General features: G+C 38.2%; 2 protein-coding genes and 1 pseudogene across 2 annotated transcripts in view; all 3 read left to right on the forward strand.

Annotated features, from left to right (window-relative positions):
* Positions 1-10351: 10351 nt before the first annotated feature.
* LOC139818259 (uncharacterized) lies at positions 10352-11751 on the forward strand (annotated as a pseudogene).
* An 81-nt stretch (positions 11752-11832) lies between these two features.
* Positions 11833-13206, forward strand: LOC139818260 (uncharacterized). Its single transcript, XM_071786878.1, has 2 exons — positions 11833-12884; positions 12945-13206. The coding sequence occupies exons 1-2, from the start codon at positions 11833-11835 to the stop codon at positions 13204-13206; spliced, it is 1314 nt and encodes a 437-aa protein (XP_071642979.1).
* A 910-nt stretch (positions 13207-14116) lies between these two features.
* LOC139818261 (uncharacterized) overlaps positions 14117-14704 on the forward strand; it is a 1868-nt gene continuing 1280 nt past the window's right edge. Inside the window, exon 1 of the mRNA XM_071786879.1 lies at positions 14117-14493. Within this exon, the coding sequence (XP_071642980.1) occupies positions 14117-14493 (377 nt within the window). The remainder of the gene's footprint in view (positions 14494-14704) is intronic.

The following is a 14704-nucleotide window of genomic DNA, read 5'->3' on the forward strand; positions in this document are numbered from 1 at the left end:
GTTTCTATTTTCACATACATTATATATACATATATATATATATATATATATATATATATATTGTGACGTTGCGGCTCGCCGCACCGTCGCGGCGCGGCGCCCCGCCGCCGTCACAAGGCGCGGAATTTCGCGCCCAGGGACGGACCAGGGAGGCAACGACGAGATCTCCAGGGGTCGTATTTAATCGCGTTTCCGCATTTTGATTATTTTCTTTTGTTTTTTTTTTATGCAATGTAATACGCGCGGCACCTCACCCACACCACGGCAAACCTTCGAGGGAGTATTTAGCGAAGGAAATCAAGGACGATCGATAACCAAGGAGGGGTGGCAAACGCGGAAGCAGCAGAGATCGCGGGCTGGCGAGAGCAACGCGGCAGGTGGGCGGCACGTACGGCAGTGACGGGCGAGACCGCCGATAGCGGGGCCCCAGGCGCCTGGGTAAAACACCCGGCTTCAGCAAATGATCTCCACAAAACATCAACCTACGGGGTGACTGATCACCGCCCCAGGGTCAAACCGGAGGCACACCGGCGAGAACCGAGTTCCGTCCGCTGCCAAGGACAGAATTGAGGAGTCGTACGCCGCCGAGGGACCGTTGCACGCCCCCGAAGGATCTCGTATCGACAGCCCTGCGCCGGGACACCGCGGGCTTGCAAGTTCGCGCCCGATTGGCTCGCGCGCCCCTCAGGAAGGGGTACCGTATCGATTCCGCAATCGAGCGGGTCTAGCGTTTTCACTCTCTGGTCGTCCGTCGGCGAGAAAATACGTTTTGATTAAGATACGCGATAGCCACCCCGAGTCGGGTATTTCGATCGTTATCTGGCGGATCGAGGATCGTTGGTGGAAGGTGACGGCGAGGAGCCCAGGAGGAGGCGTATCACCGGTGAGGTTGCCCGTAAATCGCGAAATGTAAAGCCACGACACCGCCCTCCGGTGCACGCTCTCGCTCGGGATAACGCATGTTAAGATCGAGTGTAATTTCGCGATCGATAACGAGAGCGAAGGGCCTCGGGATGGTATCGTGGCCGCGGAACCGTGGTACAAACGTTAGGGCGAATCCCTGGAGATCGTGATAGGCGCGTTAATGAGTTCGATATCGCGAGTATATTGCGTCGTCCTCGCGACCTTGATGTACGGCAGCATACGGGCCGGTACTTCGTAAATTGTGTTACCGTTTCTTCGCGTTGGAAAATTCTTGTGTTTTCGCGTCGGGTGTTAGCGTATCGATTGTGTTCGATCGGTATTCCTTGCGTTACGCCCTATGGCGTCCCGCCCTGCTCGCGATGACCTCGAATTTTGCGTTAGAGATAGTATTCCTTGTATTGTCACAAATCTCGGCGCCTCCGTGTTGCGCCCTTTTAGAAAATTCTCGTGTAGATTAAGATAGCCTGGCGATGGAATTCTCGTACGGGCGTGGTGTTCACGCGCATCGAGCGTGGTGCACCACCATTTCGCGACATTTTTCGTTACTTTTCGTATCTCGCGTTAGTATTATTACTATTAAGTGTTTGAGAACTGCGCCTTCCGTGCGCCTACAATAAGCTTTGCTTCGCGTATGTTTAATAGCCGCGTTAAAGATTGTTTCTGTGGAATAAATCCAGGCATCCCGCCACCGGCTATTCTTGATTTGTTATTGGCTTTATTTTGTGTTTGATCGAAGCCGGATGGATAAACGTTGTTATTTTCTCGACAACCAGTACTCAATAAATGTTATTTTCTTTGTTATCAGACTGAGTTACAAAATTTACGTGTCACCCCGCCGGATATCGCGCTGCCCTTCATTAACCCCGCCCGTGATTAGGTCAAGCTAGCCGATTCCACGCACCTCCACACACTTCGTTTTGCGTCTCGTTTAGGTTTTCGCGATTTCGTGGACGCGAATGTACGCGTCTGGCGCCCAACATTCGGAACATTTCGTGGAGTATCGGAGGTGCGAGGAAACCACTGGAGAGGCCTACTATCCCGCTCTCCTAAGTCCTTTTGATCCGGCACACGTCCCGGAGCGGTCCGGGAGTGCAAAAAGTCGTGACAATATATATATATATATTCCGTAGCGTTTATGTGCTAGTAAACCGCCGGATGACGTAACATTATGTTTGGAATAGATCTTTATTTTGTTTTTTAATTTATAAATTAAATAAATTAATAAGGTTTACTGGCAAGTATACATAATTTATTACTGCAGTATTTATTACTCTTTACAGATTTACTTTTTTACTTACGCTTGTCCTTTCCATATTTTTTTATATTTTTTATATATTTTTTATATATTCTATATATTTTTATATTTTATATTTTTCATTATTTTTTTATTACTCTATTAGCATACATAGAAAAGCGTAAGACGTAAAAGACTGTAAAATATCCCAGATAGCAGATGGCGTCAAGTGGCGTAATAGTGCAGTTAAAGTGACGGATTGTTGTCGTTAGAGACGTTACTTTGACGGCATTATAACGTCATTTGACGCACTCTGCTATCTGGGATATACCCTTTCGCGACTTACGTTATTCTCTACCTTATTTTAGTCTATTAACAGCCTTCCGAAGTTCCGATCACGGACTTATATCCAATTGCAGCATGCTGTTTGGTGCCGTCGGTGCTCAACGAAATATTCAAGTCGTTGCTCGGTTGCCGGGTTGTTTGCGCACGCGCAGCAAATGGCGGCTCATACATATAACACAAGTAATAAAATGCTGTGTTCAGCAGAGAAAACTACTTTGCAATTGTTGTAAAATTTGTGAATGTGATTGGTGTATGCTTTTAATTTTGGCCGAAACTAAGAGTAATACACCCATCAAATTCACGAATTTTACAACTGCAGTTGTAAAGCAGCTTTCTGCTGAATACAATTATAATTAGTATAATGCCTGTATATAGGTGCCTATATATAAAAACTTTTTTACTTTCTGTCTTTAATATATTTATTTTTAATTATAATTATTTAATTTTTTTTATTTAATTTAATTATGATTAAAAAGTAATAATAAACACGGCAGGTGTTTGTCTAGAATCTTAGATAGGTGAGCAACAGAGTTCCTTTGAAGTCAATTTTGTCTTTATTACGTGTAGTTATCTTAACAAAAAAAGTAAATATGTTGACGTGAAAAAAATTGAGAGTAACTAAAAAGTTTTTACATTAGTTGAAATAAAAGCAAACCAAATTAGTAATCTGTCCTGAAGGTGGGATAAAAAAATAAATGAACTGAAATAAAAAACCAGATCTTACAGGATGGAATTAAGATGTCTGGATTACTGATTGAAAATGTAAGTCCGAATGTTTACTGAAACGTAATACCGATTATGAAAAAAAAAGAAGAAAGAAAAATGAAAAGAGAGAGGGGGCCTCTGCATTAATGTCTATAAGATCGATTCTTGGGCTAGAATTTCAAGCCAGAGCCATAAGAATGAAAGTAATTCTCAGATCTCAAGACGAATATAAATTCTAGCAGAGGCCCTTGTACTTTTTTGACTAATATCTGTCTTCAAATATGGCATCCCAATGAGAATCTCTTAAGGCTCTCGCTCGCTGGACCGGACTCTTCGCCTCGATTCTCCCTCTCGGACGCTAGCTGCCGCAGCTCTCTCTTTCCTGGCGGTGAGCTCTCCCTGGTGATCCGACTCTCGCTCGGTTGGTCTCCAGAACACGCGCCGCAACGATCAATTCGTCAAGAAAGAGGTAACGGACTCGACACGTTTGAAGAAACGCAAGCAAGTGCGGCCATGACACCTAACAAGTGAGGAAGGAGGTGGGGGCACTTTGAGAGTGGCGACTAGAGATCCTCAAGTAAGAGATTGGACACCGTTTAGACAACTTTTGATTGGTGCTTGATCCGCCATATTGTTCAGGACAACTACGAGGGAATATGAATATAATATTGACGTTTCTGCATGGTTTATTGGTTTCATATCAAAATGGTTTAAGATAATGTCATCAAAAACTCCGAAATTAGCTTTAGGTAAATTAAATATGACTAAATTTGAAGAAACAATAAACTTTTTACATGACGTAATTTCAAAAATAAAAGTTGGCAAATCAGAGGCATGGAAACCTTTTCAAAAAGAAATAATTATTTCCACAAAATCTGCTATAGAATTAAGTACCTATTTATTAGAAAAAGAAGCTTTCGAATTTGTTTTATTAGGAAGATTTATGCAGGATTGCCTCGAAAATTTATTTTTAATTATCCGAATGAAGCACGTAATTTTAAATGCTATACAATTTAAAAATGATTTAAAATTAATAACAATTTTACAATATATGAAAAATTCCGAAAATAGTAGTTATGACCTTGATGATAGAGAATTCTTTTCAGAATTTTTGGATATTGTTGTTGCAAAAAGACGACAATTAAAAAAAAAAACCAAAGAGAATTTGTTAAATAATAATATAGTACAAACAAATATAAGTGATATTTGTGATAACCAGAATATAATTTTTAATAATATAAGTCTAAACTGTTTATGTTACTTAGGAGGGTACGTAATTTATAAAATAAAAAAGAGATATAATATTTGTGATAATTGCATTAGTGCAACAGGTAGTACAATTGCAACTACATATCCATATGCTGCATTAACGCGTATACGTTGTTTAAAAAATGATACCTTATTTTTTATTAATAAGAAAATATTTTATTTTATTTTAAATATTAAAAAAATATTTAGATTTTATTTTAATATAGTTCATGACAAATGTATTGATTTAAGAAAATTTTATACTGATATCTGTAATAATCTAACATATAATATACCAAATTGTCATTCTTTGAAACAAAAAATTATACAGTATTTTATTTGAGTAAGGTTAAAACAAATGTCTGTAATATCACCTGATAAATATGTAAATAATAATACTTTTGCAAGTAAAAGTGTAGCTATGCACACATGTATTAAATAATAAAATTTTTTATTGATTTCAGATATTTATTTATTTATTAGAATTATGCATACAAATTTGTTAAATTGCTTATTTTGTTTCTACGTCGGATACGAACATTGTATTACTATTATGTATGAAATTTTTGTAATTTAAAAATATAAATCAATTAATAGCAGACCCTCAAAATTCAGAAATAAGAGAAAAAAGGGCTATCAGGGTCGACCGCAGATTTTGGTGCGTGATGTCAATCATTACATTTATTCTTCTAAATACAGTAGTTCGTACGTTTCGGCTCCTACTGAACTACTGTATTTAGAAGAATAAATCTAATGATTGACATCACGCACCAAAATCTGCGGTCGACCCTGATGATAGCCCTTTCTTCTCTTATTTTTAAAAATATAAATAGGAGGATAAAGAATTTTGATAGTGGTTATATATTCCGTGCTACTGTTTAAACACACCATTATGACGTGTTTATTTTTAAATTTTTCTAAAAATCAGATTTTTTTTAAAAACTATTAATATAAACATATATAAATTTTTAGTTAAATTTATTTTCTGTACGTTAATAAACTATATAGATACTAAATTGATTTAAACATTTTTGGAAAGCGCGCCATAGGTGTCCTGAACAATATGGCGGACGGTCGACGGTGTCCAATCTCTTATTGAGGATCTCTATAAGTGGCGACTCGCGCGTCGCGCCATCTGATGTGAAACGATCGGGCGTTGTAAAACGCGAAAAGAATTCGAGCGCAATATTTGAACAAATTATTTAATTTTTAATAAGTCCAATTATTAATATTCATTTTCATAATTAAACTTATATAATATTTTAATTAATAATTAGTAATTTATAATATTTTAATAAATTACAAACAGGAATTTTGTTGTGACTTTTACAGTTATAAAGTAACTATTTAATGGAAATGGAAGCCTAAAAAATTAATATTGTAACGCAATTATTATAATGCTCAAATAAAAAAATATTTACATTATCCATGTGTGCCAATACAATATAATTTTTTATTCATTTTGCATTCTATATAATAGCAATGTTATTATATATTTGACAGGCAAATCAAAATATACAGCTTCGAATCGATATCGAAATGATGAAATATCGATGTCTTAACAGAAAATACATAATTTGCTTGTTTATAGTCTGGCGCGATGAATATATGTCACAAATAATTTCTTCTTTTAAAAAATGTCATATAGCACAAACATCGACATAAGCTTCAAATTTCGAGCATTATTTCGATATGATGTAATATCGATGATTTCGACGTCAATTAGACGTCGATTCGATGGGTCATTTCTCGCTAGGTTATATGTATATATATATATATATATATATATATATATATATATATATATATAATCAAACATCTACATTAAAATATTAGAAGACACCCGAAATGTACTTTGTCTCACATTCTTAAGAATTTTATTGCTATTTAAAAAATATTGCTATAGTAATCGGCGTTTTGATTAATAGATTAAAGAAACGTGGGTATACTACAGTAACTTCTAGTGTACTTTATATACCTGTACAAGTAGCCACAATATTTTTTGAACAAAAGAAAAAAATAAGGATTGAAAAGAGAATAAAATGCATATCCTTATTACGATTTTAGATAATACTATATATTATACATCGGACAAACCGGGTATGCATTGACACGTCATGTGATTACATCGTCACATTACGTTGACGCTGGTAACAAGAATTAATTGCCGTAATTATTTCTCCGCGCATTCTCGTTGCTGAACAAGAATCTATGAAAAGACAAATCTGGAAATTGGTTGAAAGTATACGTTTGATCGTGTAACTAGGGCTTAATCGAGTTAATTTTTTCAAGGGTAATTTAATGGTAATTATAACGATATAACATACAAAACATTAAAATCTAATGTACTGCTCCTTCGTAACTCTATTTACACACAAAATCCTTCTAAGCTTGTCACATCCTTGTTGGGAAAATCCTAGTATAATGAGAACAAATTATTTATGCTATACATATATTATATCTACAAGAAAAAGAGAAGCAAAGAAACAAAAGAAAAGAAAGACCGGAACAAACATCCACATGTCGTACGAAAGTGAATATGATTAGTTAAAGACAAGTATAATAAGCGTGAAAGCCTTAACTACAATTATTCATTCTCGCTTTTTTTTACAATCAAAGCTTCTTACTTTTAATTCGTTAGAACAAACAAATTCCCTATTCTTTCCTGTTGTTCTTCTCATATTATCCATATTATTGTGTATTTGCAATTTCACTAATTATTTTCGAAAATTCAGTTGGTTAAGAACAGGAGTGTCGAAAGTAGAGCTGGTAATCTACTTTGAAGACTTCGATGTTCCAACTTCGAAGCTTCGAAGAATCAAAATGATATACAATTATTAATTTAATATAATAATAATAATAATAGTACCGCAATAGACACACATTTATAAAATTATATAACAAAATCCAAATAAAATTTCTAATGTTGTAATTATGTCGCTTATGTCGCAAATATATTTTTCGAAACTTCGAAGCTGTCGAAGAGTAACAACCCTGGTCGAATGTGAGGAGGCTCGACTATTAAAAGCGCGTATTATCTACATACATACACACGGCATGGCAAATGCATTGTTCAAAATTCTACCTGAGTTTAGTATCTGTGAGTTTCACATGCATGAAAGTAAATACGTAAGACTAAAAGTAAGTAAACAGCTTAGACTCAATCCATATTTTTAAATCAATAAAAACTTAATTTTTTGACAACAGCCAGATCACGATGCACAAATATCTAGACACGATGCGTATCTGCCTGAATATATATATACCGGGTGTAACAAAAAGGTCGGGACCCTGGATTATCTCGGAAAGTTGACGTTTTCGGAAGAAATGTTTTATACAAAAGTTATTTGGCTCGAAGGGGCACATAAAATGGTGCCATTGGTTTCACCTTGGATGGTCGTTTAAAGCTCACGTGAACGACACCTTTAATTTCTTAAATGGAAATTCCTATTTTTTAATGCATATTTTTATAGCTAATCTTGAGAGCTTTTCAAAACGCTATAATAAAGTATTTTTTTATTAAGAACTTTTGGAATTATAAGGCTTGAAAGTTCTAGTATTTTGACATAAAATACAAAATATCTTGTAAAACATTAAGTTTTTGGTAATGTTCTTAACACTTTTATGCACAGAATAATGAGACGAATCAATTGGTATGAAAAAAGACATAGTTGCTTTTAAGAAAAAGTATGCAGATGCGTGTTGCAAATTACATATTTATAATATTTTCAGCCATATTTACAGCCATAATCTTTCCTTGTTAATCCAGCCACATTCCAGAACATTATACTTATTTTCCTCTTACCTTCCTTGCGTTCACTATTCTTATTATGTGTCTTCTTGTCCTCCTCTACTCCATTCTCATGGCTTCCTCTTCACTTTTTACAACAACTTTGGGAGGATGCCAGACTCATTTTCCAATGTCAGTTGCATGCCAGACTCTTCTAAAACATTTCTTTATACAAAAAACAATAAATATATAAAAGCTCAGCACTAATCAAATTCTTCCAACATAAGTGTTTTTTCGACAAGATCAAAGGCGCCGCAACGCCCATTCCAGCGAGACAGCGCAGCCAGACTCTGCATTTCATCAACAACACTATTAAAACAAGAGAAATTACTTTGTTCCAAGACTAATCAAATCGCTGACACTTTTGTGTCGCTACCTCTCGGACTATAACAAGGAAATATAGGAGAAAAGTAAAAAAAGTCCTATACTAATATGTATATAGACGACGAAAGGTGCGCGGCGCGAGCGGCAACGCGGGCTCGCGCGGCGAAAGGGTTCGGTTCGCGCCCGCTACGCGGCGCATCGCCGGTATATTCTCGCGTGATTAAGATTCAACATCGACCCCTATATATAGGGCAACTCGGCAGGGTTTCTACAGCGTTCTCAAGTTCGCTCGTGGCGGACAGCTGATCGCCACAGCCTATAACAGCAACTTATGTTTTTGCCATGACTGCAACAGACGTCTCGTTTTTTGTCCATCAGCCATATTTTTATTCTTTGCTCTCTAAATTTCCTATATTTTCTTGAAATCTTTTGCATATTATGACTATATTCTAGCCGTGCAAGATTAGTATGGTATTTACTTTGTTCGTATATACTTGTATTTTCGAGAAAAATTTTCTGCGTGTAACGATTCAAACCGATAGGAACCGATTGAAATTACATCTTTGAATACCAATCCGTTTCAATCGTTTTCAATCAGTGTAATCGTTATAAAATCATAACAATTCAAATCGATAGAATCTGATTGAAATTACATCCTTGAATACCAATCCGTTTCAATCGTTTTCAGTCGGTGTAATCGTTATAAATCCGTGATTTCCAGATCAAGAATCCAGATTCATGCATCAAAATTTTTAATCTGATTCAATCGGTCATTTTTAGCAGAGTACCAACTCTTCCTTCCGAGGTAGTGAATGGTAGTAAATTGTGGTGAGTTGTGATTGTTTATTTGAAGAAAAAGCTTTGCGTGTGCACACGTATTGTAAATATCATATTAATTACGAAGTTACAAATATGGATTATATAGAAACAGATATATACACATATATACATATATTTTTAATAATTTTTTTTTCAGCGGCGGCGGAATTGGCAAGTGATGTTGCGTAGCAAGTAGCGAAGCGAATGTCGTGCACGACGTAGGCCATACAAAAAATAAATACACCATAAACGATCAGCGGCGCAGACCCACACACGCACACGTAATTACATATACATCTGCCTAGCCGCCAGGCGGCATAACTTCAGGCGTCTTCGGCGCCTGTGATCTTCGAATCGTGGCTTCCGCTATCGTCTTCTCTTTTCGACCAACAGTAGCAGTCGCGGCCGAACACGAGCGAATCGGTGGGCGGATCCAGGATCCACCAATAGAATTATTTGTAGTTTCGCAAAAGCGGTAGCGGGGGTCACGGCTGACGGCTGCCGCGACGCTTCGGGCAGTGAGTCGAAGAAGGTTTTCGGGATCAGTAGTAGAACACGGTCTTGTTCAAGCGATCGAATTCGCAGTCGAGTTAGTCAGCCGAAGAGAACGATAAACATTACGAACTTCTAAACGAAACATTATCGCGAACCAGGTCGTTCCGAAGACGTTGTCGCGATCCAGGCTTAAGCTTGAGGCGTCATCGCGATCTCGGAACGGCGGGCGTAGCTAGGCGTCTTCGCGAGTGCGTGGGTCTGACGCGAGTCGCGAAGCAATTCGCTCAAAAGGCGTTCCAAATAGGTAACCACAATCGATAGATTTCGTGCGTATATGTATCGAGTAAAGACTCGAATATGATGTACTTTCCAAAATAAAACACGTGTGTTCAAACCAAAGTGAACTAGAATAAATAAACATTCAAACCACAGAGTAGACATTGAGAGTCGATTCTGAAAAACGTTCCATGGTGCCTCCTGTGAGGTGTACGGTTCTTACGCAAGAAAGATTACTGCCACGTGTCCGCGAGGCCAGGACATCCAGAGCGGTGCAACAGCACACCGTATCATCTCCATTACAGTCAACTAACGTAAGTCGTTCATTCCCAATCCTAATCCGAATCGCCTAACAATTTCGGATAGAATCAAGCTTCTCGTGCAAAAACGTACCTCTCTAAAATCTCAGATTACTAACGTGAACAATCTTCTCGATAAGGGTAAAGTGGATAACGCCACGCAAAATTACGAATTGACAGAATTATATCAGAATTTTGAAGATCTCAATGACGAACTCGTGGTATTAGAGCCTGACGAAGGACATCAGGACGAATTCACGCACCTCCAAGAACGTTTTTATTCTCTTGCGGGCAAGATAGAAAATATTTTAGGCGCGGCAAAAAATACGAACGCGGACGCCGGCGTAGCAAACGACGAAACGCGAAATGAGAATACAGGAGCCGTCGGTTCGGTCAAAAAAAGGCGAATCAAATTACCCGAGGCGCCGTTGCCGACGTTCGACGGCAATTACGAAAATTGGCTATCATTTAAAAACGCGTTTCGTAGCATGATAGGCACACAAACAGATTTATCTGATGTGGATAAATTGCACTACTTAAAATCCGCGTTAATTGATGAAGCAGCTAATAAGATAAGAATTTTTGCTATCGACGGAATAAACTACGCGAATACATGGGAGTTATTAGAACGATCGTATGAAGTAAAGCGAGTATTAATCTCGCGACATCTTTCACTAATATTGAATACATCCGTGTTGGACAAAGAAACGACGAGCGGTTTATCCAAGCTCGCGGACGACACACAACAACATGTCGCTTCGTTGGCTGCGTTGGGTGTTGCCGTTGGATCCGAAATGATCGTTCATATTATAGAAAGTAAATTGCCGAAGGTCGCGTTAGAAAAATGGGAGGCAAGTTTAGAGAGACGAATATCCAAAACTCGATCAAATGTACGAATTCTTGTACAAGTCCGCGGTCTGTGCATCGAGACGGGAAAGAGTCAGGATAGGAGACACGGAAAAGGGCAAAGGCGAGCCCCCAGGCAAAAGCGTTATTCATCAAATCAAGCCTTCCTTATAAATTCTTCACGTAACTGCATAGTATGCAAAAATAAGAAGTATCCACTTTACTTATGCGATACCTTTAAAAAATTGCCCGTACCTAAACGCATCGAGACAGTAAAAAGCGCGAAGATTTGTTATAGCTGTTTGCGCTCCCACCGGGACACTCCCTGCAAGTTCTCTAATTGTACCATTTGCCAAAAACGACATAACACGCTCTTGCATTATGATAAGTACGCGAGCACGAGTAAACAGGATGCGCCGAAACCCGCGACCGCCAAACCCGAATGACTAACCGACTCGACCGGGGGGAGAGCAATAAGCCTCGCGACAATATCATCCATATCAGCGCCACAATTATTGACGAGTGCGATGGTCTACATACGTGATCGGAAGAGTAATTTCATTAAAGTACGTGCTCTATTAGACACATGCGCTACCGCGAATTTCATCTCAGAATCCGTTGTGGGCGTCGTGAAACGTTTAGGTTTGCGAGCGATTGCACATGCAGTACTTATCGGGGTGATTAACGCTACGAGTACCGAATCGAGAGGCTTAGTAAAAATTACGATACAATCCACCATCGACGAGTTTCGTAAAGAACTAACATGTTTAACGATACCGACTATTACAGACTTAATTCCATCTGAGATCTTTTCCCGAGAGGCGATTAGAATACCCGCAAATATTAGGTTAGCCGATACAGAATTTCATCTACCGAGACCGGTTGATTTATTGATAGGTTCGGGAACAACGTTGTCGTTATTTTCCGTCGGTCAAATTAATCTATCCCACGAAGGCCATGACTTATATATACAAAAGACGCGTCTCGGATGGGTGATTGCCGGCGGCGCGACGACAAAGGGCGCGACGAAAATGACATGCCACGTAACGGCTTTAGAAAATCAATTGTGCAAATTTTGGAATATCGAAGAGATTGCGACAGATAAACCGAAATCTAAGGAAGAAATTGAATGTGAAACACATTTCTCAAACAACGTGTATCGCGATAGCACCGGACGCTATGTAGTTCGTTTGCCATTCCGTGAAGTAAATCACCGTCTCGGCGAGTCGCGAACTATCGCGCTTAAACGCTTAATATCATTGGAACGCAAACTTAATGCAAATGTAACGTTAAAAACGGAATATACGCATGTTATAGAAGAATATTTAAAATTGGGTCACATGTCAATAGTAGAATCTCCCGAAGAGGATGGATTTTACATGCCCCATCATGCAGTAATCAAAGAATCAAGCCACACCACTAAGGTTCGAGTGGTATTTGACGCGTCCGCGAAAACTAGCAACGGCATATCTCTGAATGACATATTAATGACAGGACCCACGATTCAAAATAAACTATTCTCACATTTAATCCGATTCCGGGTATACGTAGTTGTAATTACGGCGGACATAGAAAAAATGTATCGCTAAGTTCTGGTACATAAAGACGATAGACGATATCAGAAGATTCTTTGGCGTAGGGACGGCGAGATAAAGACGTTGCAATTAAATACGCTCACATTCGGTAACACTGCCTCTCCATTTCTCGCAATCCGCGCCGTGGTACAGCTCGCGGAAGATGAAGGTCAGGCATACCCCAGGGCAGCCGAAGTCCTCAAGGAACACATGTATGTAGACAACGTATTATCTGGTGCCAAAAACGTCGAAGAGGCTCGCGCAACTAGAGATGAGATAATCAATCTATTAGCCCAGGGCGGTTTTACAATTAGACAGGAGGTCTAATGAGAAGGAGGTCATAGAGGATTTAGCTGAAGGCGACGTTCACGCGAATTTTACAGTAAACATAGACCGATCGCTGAACACGTTAGGCATAATGTGGAATACGCGTACCGATAACATATGCTATTCAGCCCAAACGACTAAACCCACGGAAAGAATAACGAAACGAAGAATATTAGCAGAAATCGCAAAAATTTTCGATCTGTTAGGATTATTAGGACCTGTCGTTCTTTATGCGAAGAAATTAATGCAAGACGTATGGCGGTGCAGAATACACTGGGACGAATCTATTCCACAAAGTATATGCACGGAATGGTCGGAATTTGCTCGGCAATTAGATTTAATAAATTAAGTCTCCCTCGATCGCAGATTATTAATAAATGACTATCAAAATGTTCAACTGCACGGTTTTTGCGACGCTAGCAATGTCGGTTATGGTGCGTGCCTGTACGTACGTTCAAAAGGGAAGGACGGAAGCGTTGTTAGTAAATTACTAAATCCAGAGTCGCGCCATTGAAATTAATCACAATTCCCCGACTTGAACTCTGCGGTGCATTATTGCTAGTACGACTATACCACGAAACGATAAATGAGTTAAGGGGCCTTTTCATGCTGACGCTCGACGCTTGATTTGGGCGTCAAAACTGGTCACGTGACCAACTTCATCGGTAGAAGGCGAAATAGCATCAAATATGCGAGCGTCAACGTTTGTTTGAGCGTCAATTTGGCATCAACGAGCGTTTTCTCGAAGCATTGTGGCTATCAACGAGGTTATTCAAATTTTATCGTGATCGTTTTATTTACTTGCTCTTTAATAAGCGCGCATAAATAATTTTTTATTCTGCAATTAAAAATTGCTTTTAATTGAGTAATTTTGAGTACAGTGAGTGATTTGTGACATTATACACATATAATGTCCAGTGTATATAAATATCAAGCATGGATTACTCAATGTCAGAAAATTATTGACGAAGCAAGAAAACAGAAAACGTGGCGAAAAAGAGTTGGAGCGGCTCTTATTATCAATGAAATTATGAGACTGAAGAAAAAGAGAGCTTACAAAAAAAAGCGTTTTTGGGTTCATCCATTCTTTCAACTGCGACACATTCATGGATTTTATGAAGCCCTATTTCCTACACTTTCATTGTATGGAGACAAATTCCAAAATTATTTACGTGTGACAACAATTCAATTTGAAGAATTGCTGTGTTTAGTTGGCCCTCTTATTTCCAAGCAGAATGCAATAAGAGAGCCTATACCTGCTGCAGCACGATTGGCTATGACATTGAGGTTTGTCTTTCAAAACAATTTAAATGTATTCCCGGGAAAAAAGATTATATATAAATATATATAAATATATATGATTATATAATATCATTATATATAATCATATATAATTATATATAATCATATATAATTATATATAATTATATATGAACATTTAGAGACAAAATTCATATATAATTGCATTATATATAATCATATATATTTATATATAATT

Source organism: Temnothorax longispinosus, chromosome 8, assembly GCF_030848805.1.
Source record: "Temnothorax longispinosus isolate EJ_2023e chromosome 8, Tlon_JGU_v1, whole genome shotgun sequence".
Taxonomy (NCBI): Eukaryota; Metazoa; Arthropoda; class Insecta; order Hymenoptera; family Formicidae; genus Temnothorax; species Temnothorax longispinosus.